General features: G+C 55.7%; 1 protein-coding gene across 1 annotated transcript; it reads right to left on the bottom strand.

Annotated features, from left to right (window-relative positions):
• Positions 1 to 5,340: 5,340 nt before the first annotated feature.
• On the bottom strand, positions 5,341 to 7,998 carry PPIA (peptidylprolyl isomerase A). Its single transcript, NM_001009370.1, is given in 5 exon segments — positions 5,341 to 5,677; positions 6,255 to 6,427; positions 6,643 to 6,731; positions 6,811 to 6,841; positions 7,906 to 7,998. Coding segments are annotated over 5 exon segments (495 nt in total). The 5' UTR covers positions 7,975 to 7,998; the 3' UTR covers positions 5,341 to 5,544.
• Between the last annotated feature and the right edge of the window lie 11,415 nt (positions 7,999 to 19,413).

Here is a 19,413-nt window from a genome sequence, read left to right as displayed (position 1 = left end):
CTTACCCTCCACCTTCCAACAACCCTCCTGCGGTCAGTGTTGTTTCACCTGTCAGCTCCCTGGTGGGTTGGTTTGAATCCTGTTTCAGGCATGACTTCCTGCCTTATATCTATACTTAAGTGTGAGTCTCTAAAGATGGGGCATAATTGCAATCTTAAAACAGCATTTAATGTTTTATTTTTTAAGATTTTTTTTAAACTTTATTTGGCGGGGGAGGGACACAGAGAAAGAGGGAGACAGAACCCAAGCAGGTTACAAGCTGTCCGTGAAGAGCCTGACGTGGGCGCAAACTTACTGTGAGATCACGACCTGAGCTGAAGTCAGACACTTAACCAACCAACTGAGCCACCCAGGTGCCCTGACAGCATTTTATAATATCTGACCTATTTGTTCACACTTTCCTATCAATTTGTTTATGGTTGGTTTGAATCAAGATCCAGACGTGTTCTGGATCTTTTTTTTATTTTTGAGAGAGGGAGACAGGATCCGAAACAGGCTCCAAGCTGTCAGCAGCACAGAGCCAACATGGGGCTCGAACTCACAAACTGTGAGATCGTGACCTGAGCCAAAGTTGGACACTGAACCAAGTGAGCCACCCGGGTGCCCCTTTTTTTTTCTTTAAGTTTGTTTAATAATCTCTGCAGCCAGCATGGGGCTCGAACTCACAACCCCAAGAACGAGTTGCATGCTCTACCGACTGAGCCGGCCAGGTGCCCTAGCTTGTTCTATATCCTAGATTTTGTTGATCCCTCTTGTTTCTTTTCTATTTTTTTTTTTAATTTTTTTAAATGTTTATATTCATTTTTGAGACAGAGACAGAGCATGAGCGGGGGAGGGCAGAGAGAGAGGGAGACACAGAATCTGAAGCAGGCTCCAGGCTCCAAGCTGTCAGTGCAGAGCCCAATGCGGGGCTCGAACCCACAAACTGCGAGATCATGACCTGAGCCGAAGTCGGACGCTCAACCGAGTCCTGCAGGCGCCTCCCCCCACCTTGTTTCTTTTTAATCCATGGGTTTCTCCTCCCTTTTCCTTACAATTTTTAAAGAAACGGGGTTGTTTGTGGAATTTTCTCAGTTTTACTGAATGCATCCTGCTGGTATTTGAGATGTCTTTCCCCTAAATTTCCCATAAGCCGACAGATCTTGAGGGGTTGGCTTTTGTTGCGTTTTGCTTTTTCACAAAAATAATTCCCAGGTGACACTGTACTCCCTGCGGTACCTCGTCGGGGGGCACCTGGCGCCTGCCATGTGAAAACTGCCGGTTGAGCTGTGCCAGCCACTCTCCTGGAAGGGGCCTGTCCCAGCATTCCACGGGGGGCGCCGATGGGGGACACGCTTGCCATCCTTATGCATCCAGAATTCCTGCCGAACTGCTCTTTGATTTACAAGGCAGGAATAAAGAACATTTCAATTTTGGATTCAGTTAGCACGTATTTTGAGGTTTCTGTGTTGAGTGGGCCCGCGATTATCCTGTGAAATTTTAGTAGTTTCCGGAAGCCAAAGTAACAATAGCAAAGAAGGCAAAATAGAGAAGAGTGACTTTTACTAGAGTTTTCTAGGTAATTGCTGCAGATACCGGCCTCCCTTTGGCAGTTGCTTGTGGTGTTCCTAGAATTGTTTTCAGTTTTTTAAAGAGGAATTTTTTTTTTTAAGATTATTTTGAGAGAGAGTGAGTAGGGAAGGGACAGAGAGAGGGAGAATTCTAAGCAGGCTCCGCGCTGTCAGCACAGAGCCCAACGTGGGCTCAAACTCACAAGCCCGAAGATCGAAGATCGTGACCTGAGCTGGCCACCCAGGTGCCCCTTGTTTTGTTTTCTAATGGAGACAAAGTCAAACAGCTGGGCCCCGCCCTCCACCCCCACGGGTGGTCCTTGTTGCCCTGCATGTACCTGTCCCCCACCCCACTCACGGGCCTGGGCCTGTGTTGAAGTCCGTCCCCTCCCAGACTTTGTGTTCCCTCTGTGGTGCCTTAACAGGTGTCTCCAACAGAAAACTTTTTTTTTTGTTTGTTTTTTGTTTTTTTGAGAGAGAAAGAGTGTGTGTGGGTGCACGTGCCCTTGGGAGCAGGGGAGGGGCAGAGGAGACAGAATCTGAAGCAGGCTCCAGGTGCTGAGCTGACATCACAGAGCCTGCTTAGGATTCTCTCTCTCTTTCTCTTGCCTCTCTCCTCCTCACACTTTTTGTCTCTCCAAAAAATAAATTTAAAAAAATTTTACCATATTTATCACGTAATTATTTTATTACACCCTATTTTATCACATAAGTATTCATCAATGGCCCTTATTTGCCTGATGTTTTATGCTCTTTATCTATTGAGAGAGAGAGAGAGAGAACGTGAGTGGGGGAGGTGGGGGGGGGCATGAAGCAGGGTCTGAGCTGTCGATGTAGAGCCCGACACAGGGCTCGATCTCATAAACCCTGGGATCATGACAGCCAAAATCAAGAGTTGGATGCTCAACCGACTGTACTACCCAGGCGCCCAGGAATCATTATTTTAGATGCAAATAGTGGTATTTTGGTTATGTTAAAAATGCAAATTCATATCTTTTAGAGACAAACTACTAGAATATCTGTGCCTATGATACGTCTGGAATTTGCTTCGAAACAATCCAGTCAGAGAACAGGGAGGAGGAGGGGAGGACACGAAACAAGGTTGGGTCTCAGGCAGCAAAAATATACATGCAGACACAGGTGTCCTCAAGTGCCTGCATGTGACATGCGCCAAGTCAAATAGTTAATAGTTAAACGAGTACAAGCTGGGAGCTCACAGGTGAACTGTACGGTTGTGAAAACGAAGACTGTTCCCCCCGAGTTAGGTGGCCAATTGCATGGACGCGTTGACCTCTGCTGTCCCCAGACCCTCTTATAACTGCAGCTCACAAGGAAGGGCTCACAGACCCCTGGGACCACCAGGTCCAAGCAACACAGGGCAGCTCAGAGGGGCTCCTGCTGGTCAGACGGGGGGTGGTTTGAGTGTCAAAAATTGTATTGTTTGTAACAGGTTCAGTAAAACTTCCTGAGCCCTTAGTAACTGGAAGAGGGAGAGATTTGAAATTGTTTTTACAACTACAGAATAATCATTGATCGAGGCAAAGATCGTTCACGGGTGCGAAGGCAGAGCCATCAGGCGCAAGGTCTGGGAACAGGGTTCAGACCGAGGCAAAGTATCGCCCACAGATTGCCTCCTCGCTGGGAAGAGGACACAGTGCCTCCCAGGGGGCTGTCTGGTGAGTCGGCCTGAGGTCGCGTGCACCCCCCAGGAGGCAGGATCACGTACACAGTCACCCACAAAGTCTTCCTGCTACAAATGTGGAGCTTGTGTCTAAATTGGGATTCTCGGCCTAGCTTCCAGTTTACAGAGAATCCAGGAGCTAAACGAGCAGGGGACAGGAACGGGTGGCAGTGGGCAGCTCCAGAATCAAGCACGTTCCTTGAAGTCAACGTCCTGAACCACTTGAGGAGCCAATGACATAGAAAAAAGTGGAGGCCAAAGATCTTACATATTTTTAGTATTTATTTTTGAGAGAGCACAAGCAGGGGAGGGGCAGAGAGAGGGGGACAGAGGATCCAAAGCAGGCTCTGTGCTGACAGCTGCGAGCCCAATGCCGGGCTTGAACCCATGAACTACAAGATCATGACCTGAGGCGAAGTCAAACGTTCAACTTACTGAGCCGCCCAGGTGTCCCTAAAGAGTTTAAAAAAAAAAAAAAAGTACATTTATGGTGTATAATTATAATCTCCATACAATTTTTTTTTTAATGTTTACTTATTGAAAAAGAGTGGGTGCATGCATGTTCCTGAGAGCAGGGAGGGGCAGGGAGAGACAGAGACAGAATGCCAAGCAGGCTCCATGCTGCCAGCACAGAGCTCCACATGGGGCTCGACCTCAGGAACAGTGAGATCATGACCTCAGCCAAGATCAAGAGTTGGATGCTTATCTGAGCCACCCAGGTGCCCCTCCATAGTTATGTTAATAATAGAAGTGACAGTGCGAAGGTCGCCTGATGGCTCTCTCCGGCTCTCTCCCGCCTGGTGGCTCTCTCCTGCCTGGCGACAGCCTGAAACAGCCGGAAAACGATACACAGAGCAGGGGAAGTGCGGTCTTTGCACTTGCAAGTTCTTGGCTTGGGCCTTTCTTTCCCTCACTTGGTAAACTCTCCAGGAAAGCCACTCGGGACCGATGAGGCCTCATTACACACACTAACACCACGTTACCAACTCTTGGCAGCTGGCCTGCCTGCCCCTTGGAAAGCTAAGTCAGGCACCACTCTACTTTGGTTACCTTTTTTTCCAGTACCCAGCGCGGCGCATCGGTGTCAGACACTCGGCGGCAGAATACACACAATCAGTGACTAGGCAGGTGTGATCACGTGCTCGAGGACAACTCTAAGTGAGGTTGGGTTGATGAAAGCCTGTCACCACCTGGACACAAGCCATCCATGGACATTAAAGGTCACTGCAGTCACCCAGGGAGCAGGGGAAACGGGACACACCTAGAGGCACAAGCATTTGGAAGCAGCCAGCAGCCTAATTACAAACATTCTCACACCATCAGGACAGAAATGGCTGTGGGTCAAAAGCCCCGGTGGGGAGGGGACCTGCAGGGAGAGGGTGCCCCTCAGCCTGTGCAACTAGCTCTGGTCACCAGTTTGCAGCCCAGTTAAAGGGGGAAGGGCCTCTCCTTTGCCAAATCTTACAGCTTGTGACCGTTAGATCTGCGTGACTGAGTGACTGTGGGACCTTGAGGGGGCCAGGAGGGGATCACTGTTCGGGGAGAGCAAGGACCGTGGGTCACAGTACCAGGCACCCCCACAGGCCAGGGTCTACCAGACTTTGTCAACAATTCCAGAATTGGACTTTACTGCACACCTTTTGCCCCAATTCTATACCCCCAGACTAAACCGGATCCAAAGACCCTTCCCCAGAGCCTGAGGCCCAACACTCAGTTTTCCCTGCTGATAAACAGCACAATTAGCCTCTCCTAACACCCTTTTCAAACTTCATCAAAACCAAGAAATAATGGGGTCTTAGAAGAGCGAGTGGCGCACTCATTCTCCAGTGTTAGAGGGATTCTCCACTTACTGTGGTGCCAGTCCACGTGCCAAGTGCAAATTTGTCCCCGCTCCCCTTAAAGGAGCACCTGTCCCGCCTGCCCGTGGTCACCACCTCCCTCCGAAAATCCTGGCTCTTTCCTTCCTTGCCCCCACCCACATCTTCAACACCCCCCACCCCAGGACCTTTGGGCCAGGGAAGCAGAAATGGCAGCTGTGGAATCCAGCAAACTGCAGTGTTGCCAAAAATGCGAGCTGCAGGACCCCCGCGCCACACAAGGACAGACAAGTGTTGTTTAGCTTTTATTTCATGATCATAAACTTCACTCTGCAATCCAGCTAAACTTGGAGGGGAGTAAGGAGGACACAGGACCCGTGGAACTGCGGCAGGAACACAGGGACTCTAGATTTCGAGCAGATGGGGGCAGAAGGGCGCTCTCCCGAGCTACAGAAGGAATGGTCTGGTAGTTAAGATAAAACACGAGTCAAATTTATTAGATTTGTCCACAGTCAGCAATGGTGATTTTCTTGCTGGTCTTGCCGTTCCGGGACCCAAAGCGCTCCATGGCTTCCACGATGTTCATGCCTTCCTTCACCATGCCAAACACCACGTGCTTGCCATCCAACCTGGAAACGAGATGGAGCGTCAGCACTGGTGCCCAGGGGCCACTGAGCCTGCGCCGCACCCCGAGAACAGAGACCCACAGAGCAGTACTGCAACCCCGGAAGAACAGCTGGAGGCTGAGTTACACAGTCGTCAGTACCAGTTAATGTGGATCAACAGTGAACACCTCATCCTTCTAACAGAAACGGCAACACTATAGGTCACCAGGAGTCAGAAGATTCTCCAACTCCTGTCAGAACTCCCGAATTTACAATGGACCCCTAAAGGGCCAACACCCACAGGCCAAGGAGATCTAAGTACTACTCTTTTGTAGTTTGTGTTCACTTGCTTTTTAAGTCTATTGTTGTTGATTACCTCCACCTCCAACCTGGACACAAAAGGGTGCATGCTCTGCAGACCGAGCCGCTGGGCACCCCACAAGTACTGGTCTTAACTACTCAGCTCAGCGCCCCGTTGTGCTATGCTCGGTATCTTGCTTTCTCCACGGACCCCCGTTTCGGCTTTCTCACATCCTCCCACGCTAGAAACAAGGCCAGGCTGAAGCAGGCAGCGCTCCTTGCTGCAGGGATCTGCCCTTACCACTCGGTCTTGGCGGTGCAGATGAAAAACTGGGAACCGTTCGTGTTGGGTCCGGCGTTCGCCATGGACAGGATGCCAGGACCTGTGTGCTTCAGGATGAAATTCTCGTCGTCAAACTTCTCCCCGTAGATGGACTTGCCTCCAGTGCCATTATGGCGTGTGAAGTCACCACCCTGTGGAGTGAGCAAAACCTGTCACTTCCGGCAACAGCGTCAGAAAACAAGCCAAGTCTGCAGAGACCTAACTTCAAACTCAAGTTTAAATGGACTAGAAGGTGAAGCCGGACCAGACTGGCAGAAAACAGCTCCCATGCACTCATGCTGCGTTCTCCTAGCTCTAGCTCAAGCTCAAGGACCATCACCCAAACCAGAGTCCATGAATTTCATACCTGGCACATAAATCCCGGGATAATCCTGTGAAAGCAGGAACCTTTGTAACCAAATCCTTTCTCCCCAGTGCTGAGAGCACGAAAATTCTCTATTAAGAGACAAAAACATTGGTCACGCACACAACTAAAATCCGAACAGGTAACAGTGAATTAGACAAGAGAACTAACCTGCTGTCTTGGGAACTTTGTCTGCAAACAGCTGTAAGACAAGACGGAGCGTTACTTCACCACGCCTGCCCCTCACTGCGGCTCACGGAGTCTGGGGGGGCGGGGGGAGGGGAGCTCCACGAGCACGAGCCCACTTTCTCACCCTAAAAGAATGCTTCTGCAAGAACCACTGGCCCCAAACCTGAGCCACTACCTGAAGCCTCGGGGCCCTGTGGGGTCTCGCAGAGTAACAGAGACCGTCCCCCCCCCCCCCCCCCCCCCGCAAATCCAGCACCAGACAGGACTCCTCCCCCGGCCGTGCAGCCCGTGGGGCGTCTCCCACGTGCCCCCGTCCCCCACCCGAGCACAACCGCAGGAAACCGGCGAGGCTCCCGCAGAACCCCTCCCGCGCGTGAGGGGCGCGTCCTGACCACACACGAGGGGACGAAGCCCGTCCGCGAGGACAGCTGTTCAGGCCTCCACGAACCGTTTCGAACACGTGCGACCGAACCCTCCCTCCGGCTGCGGAGCAGGCGCCGCCATCTCAAGGCCGGGAGTTCGGGCCGCGCGCGGGCGTACAGCCCACTCAACACCGTAATCCGCGGGCGTCCGTCTCAGCCCGCACCCTTTGCGCGCGTGAACGCCACCCCCTCCCGGCCGCCCCGTCCCCGCCCTTCTCGCGGGGCCGCCCGAGCCCCCGGAGGAGAGCGGGGACGCGCACCCCGAGGGCCGCGGGCTCCCGGGAGGCGGCCGAAGAGGACCGTTAGGCGCGGGCGGGGCCGGCGTCGTCTGCGCGGGGCGGGGGCGCCGCTGGCTTCCGCCGGGCGGGGCCGGGCCCGCTTCCGCAGTGCGCCCGCCGCCGCTCCCCGCCGCCCGCACACCCCCGCGGCCGCGCCTGCGGGCATCGCCCTCACCCAGCCCCCACCGCGACCCCGCGCGGCCTAAACACGTGCGCGCCGCCCCGCCTTTGTCCGCCGCCGCCCCTCCCCCGCCGCCCCCGGCCTCCCAAAATGGCCCCTCATCAGGAAATGGCGCCACCCGCCCGCCCGCGCCCCCCGCCCGCCGCCGCCCCGGAGCCGCCCGCGCCCGCCCGGCACACCCCGCCCGCCCGCCGACCTCGAAGGAGACGCGGCCCAAGGGCTCGCCGTCCACGGCGATGTCAAAAAACACGATGGGGTTGACCATGGTTAAGAGGTGCGGGCAATTCCGGGGCGGCGGCGTCTGCAAGGCGGCACGAGCTCCGCCGCGGCCTCTTTTATAGCCGCCCGGGCCCCGCCCACGGCCGGTCGCGCGCCCGGACCCTGGCCAATCGCTACCGCTGGCCGGTCGGAGTGATGGTGTGGCTGGCCTATGAGCTGAGACGGCGCCAGCGGGGCGGGCCGGCGGCGCGCGTGCGCGTTGGCGGCGTAGGCAGGTTCCCGCCCGCGGGCTCCGTCGCGGTACTGCGGCGTGGGGACTGGGACAGGGGCCGGGCGCGGGGACGGAGGCCCGGGGGACCGGCGGAGCCCGAGGGCGCGCGGGAAAGGGGTCTGCGGCGCGGGCGGACCCACGCAGCCCGGTGATCAGGGCGTGTCCCCATTGCGCAGAGGGGGCAACTGAGGCGAACGCAGGCCTCAAGGTCGCGCCGCCCCGCCAAGGTCGCCCGGTCCCGGGTGACCCCGCTACCCCGCATATGTCTGGGGGCTCGGGGCGGGGGGCGGGGGCTGGGACATCGCCTCTTCCGCGCACGGGAGGTGCCGTCGTCCCCGTCTGAGAAGTTACGAAATGCTTCCAAAATGCCCTACTTTCCATAAATATCTTGCTCAGTCCGTCTGAATTTTCTCCAGCAGGAAGACGTTGACTCGAGAGCCTGGCAGACTCGTACCTGCAAAGGCGCTGTGTGCTCTTCCGCCCTCCTTCTCCGTCCTTCTGCGCCTCTGCGCTCCCGCACGTGGGGGCAGGACTGGGCCGCGACCCCGGGCGCCCGGGAGCGCGCCCTGGTCAGCCTCCAGGCTCGCACGCCAGCGGTGACCCGGTTCTCTGTGCGTGCGGAGCCCAGAGGAGGGACTTGACAGGTTCTCGTCCGCCCCTGAGTTGCAGTATCCAGAGCATCATCTGGTTTCCAACTCGCTTTCTTCTCCGCACTACCGGGGAAGCCTTGGGATGCGCCGGGTGTCGGGCGTCCTGCATCCCAAGGGTCGCTAGCTGCCACCAGAGCGCACCTGGGCTGGGACTTCGTGCCCCCACTGACACACGTGCCTGAGGAGGCTCCGCCGTGGGAGGAGCCCGCCCCGGGTGTCCCCAAAGCCAGAAACTGTTCCCCCCGTCCCCCCCCCCCCCCCCCGCGCCCTTCTCACCTGGTGCTTTGTGACCTTGAAGCTGCTCGTTCCCCTGTGACTGAAAATGAAACGCCCAAGGCCCTGAGATACAAGCGCCCTGCACTCCGGTCCTTCCTCCACGCTGACCCTTGCAGCAGCTAGGGACCCCTCCTAAGAAAGGAACGAGTGTGTGGATGAGAAAAGAAATCAGCCCGTGTGACTTACCTGGCGCCATTGAGAGTCCGGTCCTCTTGTAACCGGCAGCATCAGCAAGGCCACTGCCTAATTCAAGAAAACTAACCGCTGGTGATTTGTTTCTGGGGGAGCCGGTGTTGTAGGGAATCCTTCATTATTACCCTTACCTGTTGAACTGGACTTTCTAACCAGCAAAGGAGGGGCAGGCCCAGAACCTCAGGAATGTAGGGCTGTCCCTACGGTGCTGGAATGAACCAGACTGAACTCAGCAGGGCCCAAAGGGACGGGCAGCCTGGGTTCTGTACCCACAAGTGCAGTGCTGTGGCTTCGCTCCTACAGCGGGTTGTAAACAAAACTTCTGTCCAGAGCGTCTCTGAGCAAGAGAAGGTAATAGGGGGGAAATCAGGGCATTGAAACATCCAGAAAACAGACAGCTTTGGAAGAGGGTAACTCACCTCCCTTGTGCCTCTTGCCCAGGGGCGGGCGTGGTCACCTTGCATCTTCTGGGACCACTGGTGACTTCACAGCCCGCCGTCTCAGGGCTTCATCCAGGGTGAACTTTACGTGAGGACACCCTCCATCAGGAAGGTGTCCGCCCCCCTACTGCTCCCTCAAGGCATTCTCCAGCCCTGCCTTTCCCTGTGAACTCCTCCACAGATTACTCCCATGTCAAAGTTCCGTGTTTGATCCTGTGGGGTTCCTTGCACACGCACCATGACCAACCTCCTCCGTTCCCAAGGCTCAGATCATCAGGAGGCTTCTAAACCTGCCCCCAGACCCACAGCTCACTCCACAGTTCCTACGGATCCTCCCTGCTCACCGGGTCCTCCCCATGGATGAGTGCCTCACAGAGCTCTTCCAGTTCCCTCTCCAGGCCACAGCCTAGGCTGCTATGCTACCCTCCTCCTCCTCTCCCTCCTCCTCCCTCCTCCTTTCCCTCCTCTCCCTCCTCCTCTCCCTCCCTCCTCCTTCCCCTCTTGCACCTCCTGCTCCTCCCCATCCCCCTTCTCTCCTTCCACCTTCCCTTCTTCCTCCCCCTCCCCTTCCTCCTCCCCCTCCCCCCTCCCCCCCCTCCTCTACCTCTCCTTCCTCCTCCTCCTCCCCCTCCTCTTCCTCCTCCACAGGCTTGGTCTCTGTGCCCACAGCTACAGCTCCTGCTTGGCCTTGTTTGCAGCAGCCTCCTGACTGATTACTGGGCCCCAGTTTTTCCAGGGACTTCCAGGATGCTTATTCTCAAAACCCTCTGCAATTGTAACTCCTGTGCTGGATGGCCTCTCCTGGGTTCCTGGTTGCCTACACTACAGAGCGTGGCCCACAGCAGCCCTGTCTCAGCTGGCTCGCCTTCCACTCTTCTCCGGCGGCGCTGAATTTCCCCACACTGCTCCCTGTGTGTGCAAGGCTCACCCCTGGGCTGTGCAGGGCCTCCCTGCTCCCTGCCAGCAGAGCTCCCCACTGTGCTTGGTCCTTTCTGGGAAGCTTTCCTGAGCTCTCCCAGAACTGGTTGCTTGAGAACACCATGCAGAATCAAAACTCAGCAAAGATGCACTGAGCTAACACATACACGAGGTCAGCCCTGGTGTGTGTGGTGAGAGCCTGGCACTGAGGTGTCCCCCCAGGGGGCTAGTCAGTGAGTTTGCATACCCTGCGGTCACTCGCACCCCAAGCTGTCCCTGCTCAGGCTCCAGGATCTCGGATTCACAAGCCGCAAGGACTCGTGCTCTGTGGTGGCTGGCATTGACCCCATGGAGGAGTAGGGCGCCCCACTCGGGGCTGCAGTGCCCAGCCCCACCGCTCGGGTCAGGGCACAGCAGCAGCAGGTGGGGAAACCCCACCACAGTGGGTCCCATGGGAATTTATCTCCGTGCTGAAGGTCACGGGCAGAGCACAGCTCCCGGTGCCCTCAGTCAGGAGAGCTGTGCAGGGGACACCTCTCAGCAGGCACGCCTGCCCCCCAGAGCAGCTGGGCCCGGGAAGGCCGCGAAGGCACCATGGGGCAAGGTTGACCCGATACGGAGAAGATGTTTATGGATCTGACTGTGGCATCATGCGTAAGGGTGCTTTGGGAGAGAGGAAACAAACACGTGGTCCGTGCGTCCCCTTCCAGTGAGGACAGGGGGCCCTGAGTGGGCTGCGGGCAGGAGCCGGGCCCGGGACAGGCATGCTGGGGTGGCCACAGGCCGTTGTCGCTGGCACCGACCTTGGTTAGGTGTTAGAGTATGCACTTGTTTTTCTCTTTGATTTATGTACCTACATGGAATTCACTTGTGTTAAACATATAGTTCAGTGAATTGTAGAAACCAGAGCTGTGGGGCGCCTGGGGGGGCTCAGTCGGTTGAGTGTCCGACTCTTGGCGTCAGGTCAGGGTCATGATCTCTCTGTTCCTTATTTCCAGCCCCGTGCTGTCAGGGCAGAGCCTGCTTGGGATTTTCTTCCTCCCTCTCTCTCTGTCCTTCCCCTGCTCCGCCTGCTTGCGTGCTCTCTCTCTCTCTCTCTCTCAAAATAAATAAATAAAATTAAAAAAAGAGAGAGAAATCAGAGCTGTGCAGATCCCGCCACAATCTAAGATTAGAACATTCTCTTGGCTCCAAAAAGGACCTTGTGCCTGTTTTTAGTAACTCCCTGTTCCCGTCCCAAAACTGCATTTTCAAATGTGAAGTTAAAAATTGACTGAGGGGCACCTGGGTGGCTCAGTTGGTTAAGAGTCAGACTTTGGCTCGGGTCATGATCTCATGGTTCATGGGTTCAAGCCCCACATCAGGCTCTGTGCTGACAGTGTGGAGCCCACTTTGGATCCTCTGTCCCCTTCTCTCTGCCCCTCCCCTGCATGCTCTCTCTGTCTCTGTGTCCAAAAAAAAAAAAAAAAAAAAAAAAAACCACACACATTAAAAAAAGGAAATATTTGAAAATTATTAAAAACAAGTTCAAATCTGCTATACTCACAAAGATACTAACATGGTTTCTAAGCTAAAGAGTTATGTTTTAAAATGACAACTTTAATAAATGAGATATCAGCTGTTAAGGTAAAACAAAATAACCCCGAGTCCTTTTCCTACATAAAGAAGCCCCAGGTCCCAAATCGCCAGACAGGGGCCCCGGGGACCTCTGCTCTTGCCGTCCCTCAGGCTCAGGCCAGTCACCTCAGGGGCCTCTCCGCAGCCCCCAAGTTCACGTTCTTCATCCCACTGCCTGCCGGAAGACTAGGAAGGGGAGAGAAGGAAGAGGCCAGAAGGCTGGGAGTGACGTCACCAGTCAGGCCTGTTCTCGGCGGCTTCCCCGGGAGCCCGCCCAGCTGCTTGCACCCTGGTGCAGGAATCCGGGAAGATGAATGTGTGGGTCCGGGCACGCTGCCACCCTCCACCCTCCCCCCCCCCACCCCGCCTCCCGCTGGTGAGGAGGGAGCAGGAGCAACGCTTTGGGCAGCTGGCTGGCCGGTGGCAGAAGGGGTCACAGGCCGGGAAGTAGCAGGCGATCAGAGCCGGGAAAGCAGCACCCGCCGCTGGGGGAGACGCCCCAGCCCATGACGGCCCCGGCGGGAGGTGGGGCGGGGCGGGGGTGGGGGGGTGGGGGGGCGGGGGGGTGGGGTTGGGGGAGGGAATGCAGCTGCTGCCTCGGCCTCCAGAATCGTCAACGCGATGGCGATGGCGGGGCGGGGGCGGTCCATCTGCCAGTGGAGCCGGGATCACGCAGATCTCTGGAGGCTGCTGCTGTCTGGAGTGTGCACACAGCCTCCCCTGGGACTCGCCAGGTGGGAAATGTCCCCGGCACAGAAAGGGGCGCAGTACCTGAAGCAGGGCAACGAGGCCCAGTTCCTTCAGAATTCTGGGGACTGTCAGGGCCCCCCAACCCCGTGACGCTGCTGTTTTCCCCAAGGGCAGAGAAAGCTCAGGGAGGATGAGAAATTTCCTGAAGACTGCACAGCCAGCCAAAGGTAGAGCCAGGGTGGACGCCCATTCTCCCTGACTCTCTGCTCGGTGCTCATCAGCAGGGCTTGGCTTGAAATTAAAACAAACAAAAAAACCATGGTGGGGCGTCTGGGTGGCTCAGTAGGTTAAGAGACTTCAGCTCGGGTCATAATCTCCCAGTTCAGGAGTTTGAGCCCCGTGTCAGGTTCTGTGCTGACAGCTCGGAGCCTGGAGCTGCTTCAGATTCTGTGTCTCCCTCTCTGTCTCTGTCCTTCCATCGCTCACACTGTCTCTCTCAAAAGTAAATAAACATTACAAAAAAATTTTTTTTTAATAAATACAATTAAAAAAATTTATCAAGGATTTCGAGACAGGGACAGCAGAGTGTTAAAGCAAATGCAAGTCCTCTCTGAGAACCCCTGGGCCACACGCACTGGCACTGCCTTTGGCGACAACCTGTCAGTCCCCGGGGGGGGCTCCAGACACACATAGCTCAGCTCTCTTCCAAGAGCCGTCACTAAGTACTCATAAGGAAGACGGTGGGGGGTCCAGGGGACCAAGGAGCTCCCTGAGGCACCGGTGCTCAGGGCCTGCCAGAGTCTGAGGGAAGACCTGGGCCCTGAGAGACCCTCCAGGACAAGGGCTTCCCAGTAAGATCCCAGGAGTGACCATGCATCTGCTGCGGGAGCCGTGAGTGGGGCCCCGGCCTGAGGCTACCAGAGCCTGAGACTGGAACAGGAGGCCTGGCAGAAACCAGCCAGGCGGGCCTCACACCAGGTAGCACCTGGGATTCGACCGAGAGCCAAGTCCACGCAGAGGCTCAGGTCCCAGATACTCGTGGTGCTCTGAGGGCAGGGGGGCACCAAGGGAAACATGGGGTGTGTCGATTGCCAGCTGGTGGCCCTCTACCGTTCCCGTTCGGGGAGATGAAAGAGAACAGAGGGCCACCGGCCAGCACAGGGCCACCTGGCCTGCTGCAGCAGACCCCGACCCACTCAGATGCCACCCTGCCCCACTCCACCCAGAGGAAGGTATGATCCTGCTGCCCGCAGGCCACACAGCTGAGCCCAGAACCAACAGCCAGCACCGGAAGGGGCAGGCCGTCCTGGGCACATGGCCGCTGACAATGCCTGGCATTCAGTCACGAATCTGTCCCACCTTCCTCCTGCCTCCTGCCTGGAACTTACCCCATCACTTGTCCCGGGGCCCTGGCTGCCAGTTCACCTTGCAGACCTTGGGATGTGTCAGCCTCTGTTTTCATGCAAGTTAATTCCTTGTGATAAATATCTTTATATTAATTCTATTAATTCCTTTATGTGTGTGTGTCTTTTATTGGCTCTATTTCTTTGGAGAACTTTAATACAGGCACCCCAAAAAAGCAAGCTGATGTGGCCCATCATCCAGTGAGGCGACAGTCGATAGAAGCAGACCCAGGCATGGCCTGCAGCAGTGTGGGAAGACAGTCTTTAATCCCGGGGAGCGTGTGATAGGGTGTAGTGCTAAGGGTGGACAGCATGCGTGAAGACATGGGGGTTTCAGCGGAAAGAGAGAACAATAAAGAAGACCCGAGCAGAGCTGCCGCAAAGGGAAATTATGAAATTAGAAGGAAATAGGACATTGGAGATGAAGGCCTCTTGTAAGGACGGAGAGTGGACTGGACTCACAGAGGGAGGTCCCGGCGGGTTTGAGGGCAGCTGTGGACTGGACGTCTGTCCCTCTCAACAAGTCATGTGTTGAAGCCCTTAGCCCCAGCGTGACTCTGTTGGAGATGGGGTCTCCACAGAAGTAACTCAGGTTGAATGAGGTCATGAGGGCAGGCCCCGATCACATAGGACTATGCCCTCCTCACATCTGGCTCTCCCTCGCTCAGCGCACACACGAAGGAAAGACTGCGGGACCGAGAAGGAAGCTTCCTGAGGGTCAAGAAGAGAGGCCTCACCAGAAAGCAGATCAGCCAGAAGCTCGACCTTGGACGTCCAGCCTCCAGAACCATGAGAAAATACACATTTGCTGTTGAACCACCCAAATTGTGATGTTTTGTTGTGGACGCCCAAGTCGACTAAGACAACAGGGCAAAAGAAATGATCCAATCAGATATATGAAGATAAAGAAAAATCAGGAGAAATAAAGCAGCAGCCAGCACTGCAGATGTGTGAGACGGTGTCTGACTGTGCGACCTGCCTGCAACTAGCATTTCCTGAAGGTCAACTGATCCCAGAAATCCCAAAATGGATTTAAAAACAAACAAAGAGGGGCGCCTGGGTGGCTCAGTCAGCTGGGTGTCTGACTTCTGCTCAGGTCATGATTTCACGGTTTGTGAGTTCAAGCCCCACATCAGGCTCTGCGCTGACAGCTCAGAGCCCAGAGCCTGCTTTGCATTCTGTGGCTCCCTCTCTCTGCACCTCCCCTGCACTCTCTCTCTCTCTTTCTCAGAAATAAATAAATGTTAAAAGACATGCATTAAAAAAATTTTTTTGAAATGGTCAGTAAAACCCTTGAATGGCCTTAAAATTCTGAATACTATTAAAAAAAATAAGACATTTAAAAGAACCAGATATAAAGTATGAGGTGTTATTTTTTATAATCTCGGAGAAGAGAGGCGGCCAGGAGACGCGGACTAGATTCATAGGTCAGTAATAATAAAATTAAAAACTACTCCAGCCAAAGGCTATAAACAAGGTTAAGATAAGCAAGATTCAGGCACAGACAGAAGGTCAATATCTGTAATATTTGAAGTGTTCTTTTAACTAGAAAAAGACACTAGAGAAGAAAACCAAAAAAGGAACATTCGGTATGAAAAACGGGATGCGGCCCACCGATCATCAAAGAAACATAAAGCATGACATAAGACCGTCCATGGTGTCTGCTCTGGCAGAGATGGAAAAGGAAATTATGCCAGGCTTCTCTCTAGGCTTGAGTTGGACACACAGAATACGCAGCTGTTTGTACTTCATACCTCAGTAGAGTGCCTTAATAAAAGAGAGAGAGAAAGAACGAGAGGGAGGAAGAAGGACAGGAAGACAGCCTGGGTCTGGCAGGGAAGTGGTGGGGGAGAGCGTGGGGAGGCGGGAAAGTCATCCCATCGCTAGACCTGTGGCCCGGCCCGTGTCCAAGCCCCAGGCGAGGCGGGTGGGCCTGGACAGCTCACCCAGGGCCGCAGCTGCTGGGACGCGGTGCGGGGGGGGGGGGGGGGGCACAGGCATGGGAGGCCTCCTCCGGCCGTGAGGTCGCCAGGGAGCCACGTTCCATCAGAGTCGAGCTGCTGGCTTGTGGGGACAGTGGACGGCTGTGCCGGGTGAGCACCCGCTCCTGTCAGTGCCCGACGCCCTCGGGGGCCCCCTCACCGCACTGCCCGTGCCAGGAAATGTGATGGCATTTGGTTTAGACCAAATTTTGTTTAGGCCCGGCCAGCATGGGCCTCCCCAGAGCTTTCCCACGGACATGGGTTTGGAGGCTCCCTTTCTGGCGGCCGTGCTGGGAGGTGGCCCTCACTCCTCCCTTCGCAGGGGCGTCCCTGGGCCGTGTCCCTGCCCCAGGACCACTTTTCAAGTCTTGGCTCAGCACCCCCACCCCCAGCAGCTGTCCCTCTGGCCCCTCGTCTCGCTCTGGCTCTGCCGGGACTTCATACACAAACTCTGGTGCCCAGGACAAAATGAATACTTGGGCCGCTTCTTGGGAAGTTATGAAGAGTTTCAAGACAGGGACGGTGCTTCTGAGCACAGGTCCTGTGTGACTCTGCAGTGGCCTGACCTGAAGCCACCGCTCGCCATGCAAGTGCAGCTAGAGGTGCAGCCAAGACCCAGCGGGGCCATCGGAGTCTCCGAGCTGCCTCTCTGCAGGGTCCTCTCTGGACCTGACCCCAGGCCCTGCTGCTGGGGCAGGGTTTCCTCAGTCCCAGGGCCCTGCTCTCTGTGGGTCTGCTTTCCTGGCCTGGTCTGGCTGGTGCCACGGGGAATGTGGGACGTGCCCCAGGCCCCTTGCTTCTCCCAGAGACCACGGCCCGACTGTCTGGCGGCTGAGAGCTGTTGTCTCTTGCGTCCAGTGCTGACGCTGACGGGATGGGATGAGGGGAGTGAGTTCTTCTGCGGTGACTAAACCAGAAGTCCAAGGTTGTTTTTTAAAGATGTGTGTATCTGGGCGCCTGGGTGGCTCAGCGGGTTAAGCATCCAACTCTTGATGTCAGCTCAGGTCACGATCTCACGGTTCATGGGTTTGAGCCCTGTGTTGGGCTCTTTGCTGACAGTGTGGAGCCTGCTTGGGATTCTCTATCTCTTTCTGCCCCCCCCCCCCCCCCCCCAGTAAATGAATAGACTTAAAAAAAAATAAATGAATAAACTTAAAAAATATGTATCAACCAGCCAAAAATCGTGTGCCTATCAGCAGAAACCAGTCCCGGCTGAGTTAGGCCGATCTGGTCACGCTCATGCATAGTGGAGGGCTGGGGGGCCGCAGGCTCAGAAAATGGGCAGGAACTAGGAGCCTACATGGCCCCAGCATCCGGAAGGATGCCGCCCAGTGCCTTGGTGCTCCAACTGGCCCTGCGGCTGTGGCAGCCCAGGCCTCACCCGCTGGGGGACCTGTGTGGGCAGGGCATACATGTGCCTACAGGAGTCCTGCCTGCTTCCCACCCGTTTAGGCCATTTTGTTTGTTTTAAAGTCAATGACGGGGCGCCTGGGTGGCTCAGTCAGTTAAGCGTCTGACTTCGGCTCAGGTCATGGTCTCGCAGTTTGTGGGTTCAAGCCCCGTGTGGGGCTCTATGCTGACAGCTCAGAGCCTGGAGGCTGCTTCAGATTCTGTGTCTCCCTCTCTCTCTGCCCCTCCCTTGCTCATGCTCTGTCAAAAATGAATAAATGTTAAAAAAAATAAAAATAAAGTCAATGACAATGATTAAGAATTTGTATTTGTATTAAAAATAATATGTAAAACGCCAAATTTTTAACAGACTTTGTGAATAGACATTTTTAGAACAGTTGTAGGTTTACAGCAAAACTGAGTGGAAGCTTCGTACAGAGATTTCCCCCACGTCCCCCACATCCCCCCACCATCACCACCCCCACGATTCGGTGTGCTGGTTACAACTGACAAGCCCACGCTGATGCATCATCACCCGAAGTCCACGTTTGATGTGAGGACTCCCTCCTGCTGTTGGGCATTCTCCGGGTTTGGACAAGTGTCCCGCATGTACCCACTGTTGTCGTGTCACACGGGGCTAAACCCTGCACTCTGCCTGTTCATTGCTCCCCGCAAAACCCTGGCAACCAGCAACCTCCGTACTGTCTCCGTACTTGTGTCTTTTCCGGAAGGTCAGAGAATTGGGACCAGTGTGTAGCCCTGGCTTCCTTCACTGGGCAATAAGGTTTACGTTTCCTCCGCATCTCTCCAGGCTCAAAGGCTCATTTCTTTCTAGCGCTGAGTAATACTCCACTGTGTGACTGGACTGCCGTGTAGTATCCGTTCACCTGCTGAGGGACACTCCTCAGCAATCCTGGTTGCTCCCAGGTCGTGGCAGCTATGAGTGAGGCTGCTGTGACACCGGTGTGTGGGCTTCTGTGTGGACACAAGTTTTGAGCTCCTTTGGGGAAAATACCAAGGAGCTCGCTAGCCGGACTGTATGGTGAGAATATGTTCAGTTTTACAACACCCCCCCCAACTCTCCTGCAAAGCGGCTGCACCATTTTGTATTCCCACCACCACCGGGTGAGCCCTCCGGCTGCTCTATTATTTCTTTCACCACGCGTGTGTGTTTGCCGCACAGAAGCAGCCTTTCCTGCCCACGCAGGGAGCTCTGGGGACCGTGGCCCCCATGGCTGACCGCCGGCTCTTCTTACTTTGGGCTCCCGTGGGAGGGTCAAAGGGCACAGAGGCGGACGGCCAGTTGCTGGCGAGACGGCTGGAAACCAGGGGCCTCCGGCTCTGTGGTCTTGGGCAGCCTCGGTCAGGATAAGGTTTGGCTTTGAGACAGAAGCCACCACAAGCCAGGCTCAGACTGCACGGCTGCCAACCTGCGCACACGAGTGAAGGCCCTGGGGTCTGGGTGCCGCGTCCTGCCTGCTCAGGAGAGAGGAGCAGCGTCCTGCAGGCCCGGTGTGGGAAGCCGGTTCAGTCCAGCCGGAGAGCAGGGCGGCCGCTCCTGAGGCGGGGGGAGGAGGGGAGGTACCCCCATCACGTTGTTGGAGGGGCTCCTAGCGTAGGCCTCTGCTGGGACCCCGGCCATCAGGGCTCACCCTGC

Source organism: Felis catus, chromosome A2, assembly GCF_018350175.1.
Source record: "Felis catus isolate Fca126 chromosome A2, F.catus_Fca126_mat1.0, whole genome shotgun sequence".
Classification (NCBI taxonomy): Eukaryota; Metazoa; Chordata; class Mammalia; order Carnivora; family Felidae; genus Felis; species Felis catus.
This window is presented reverse-complemented; position numbering and strand designations above follow the sequence as displayed.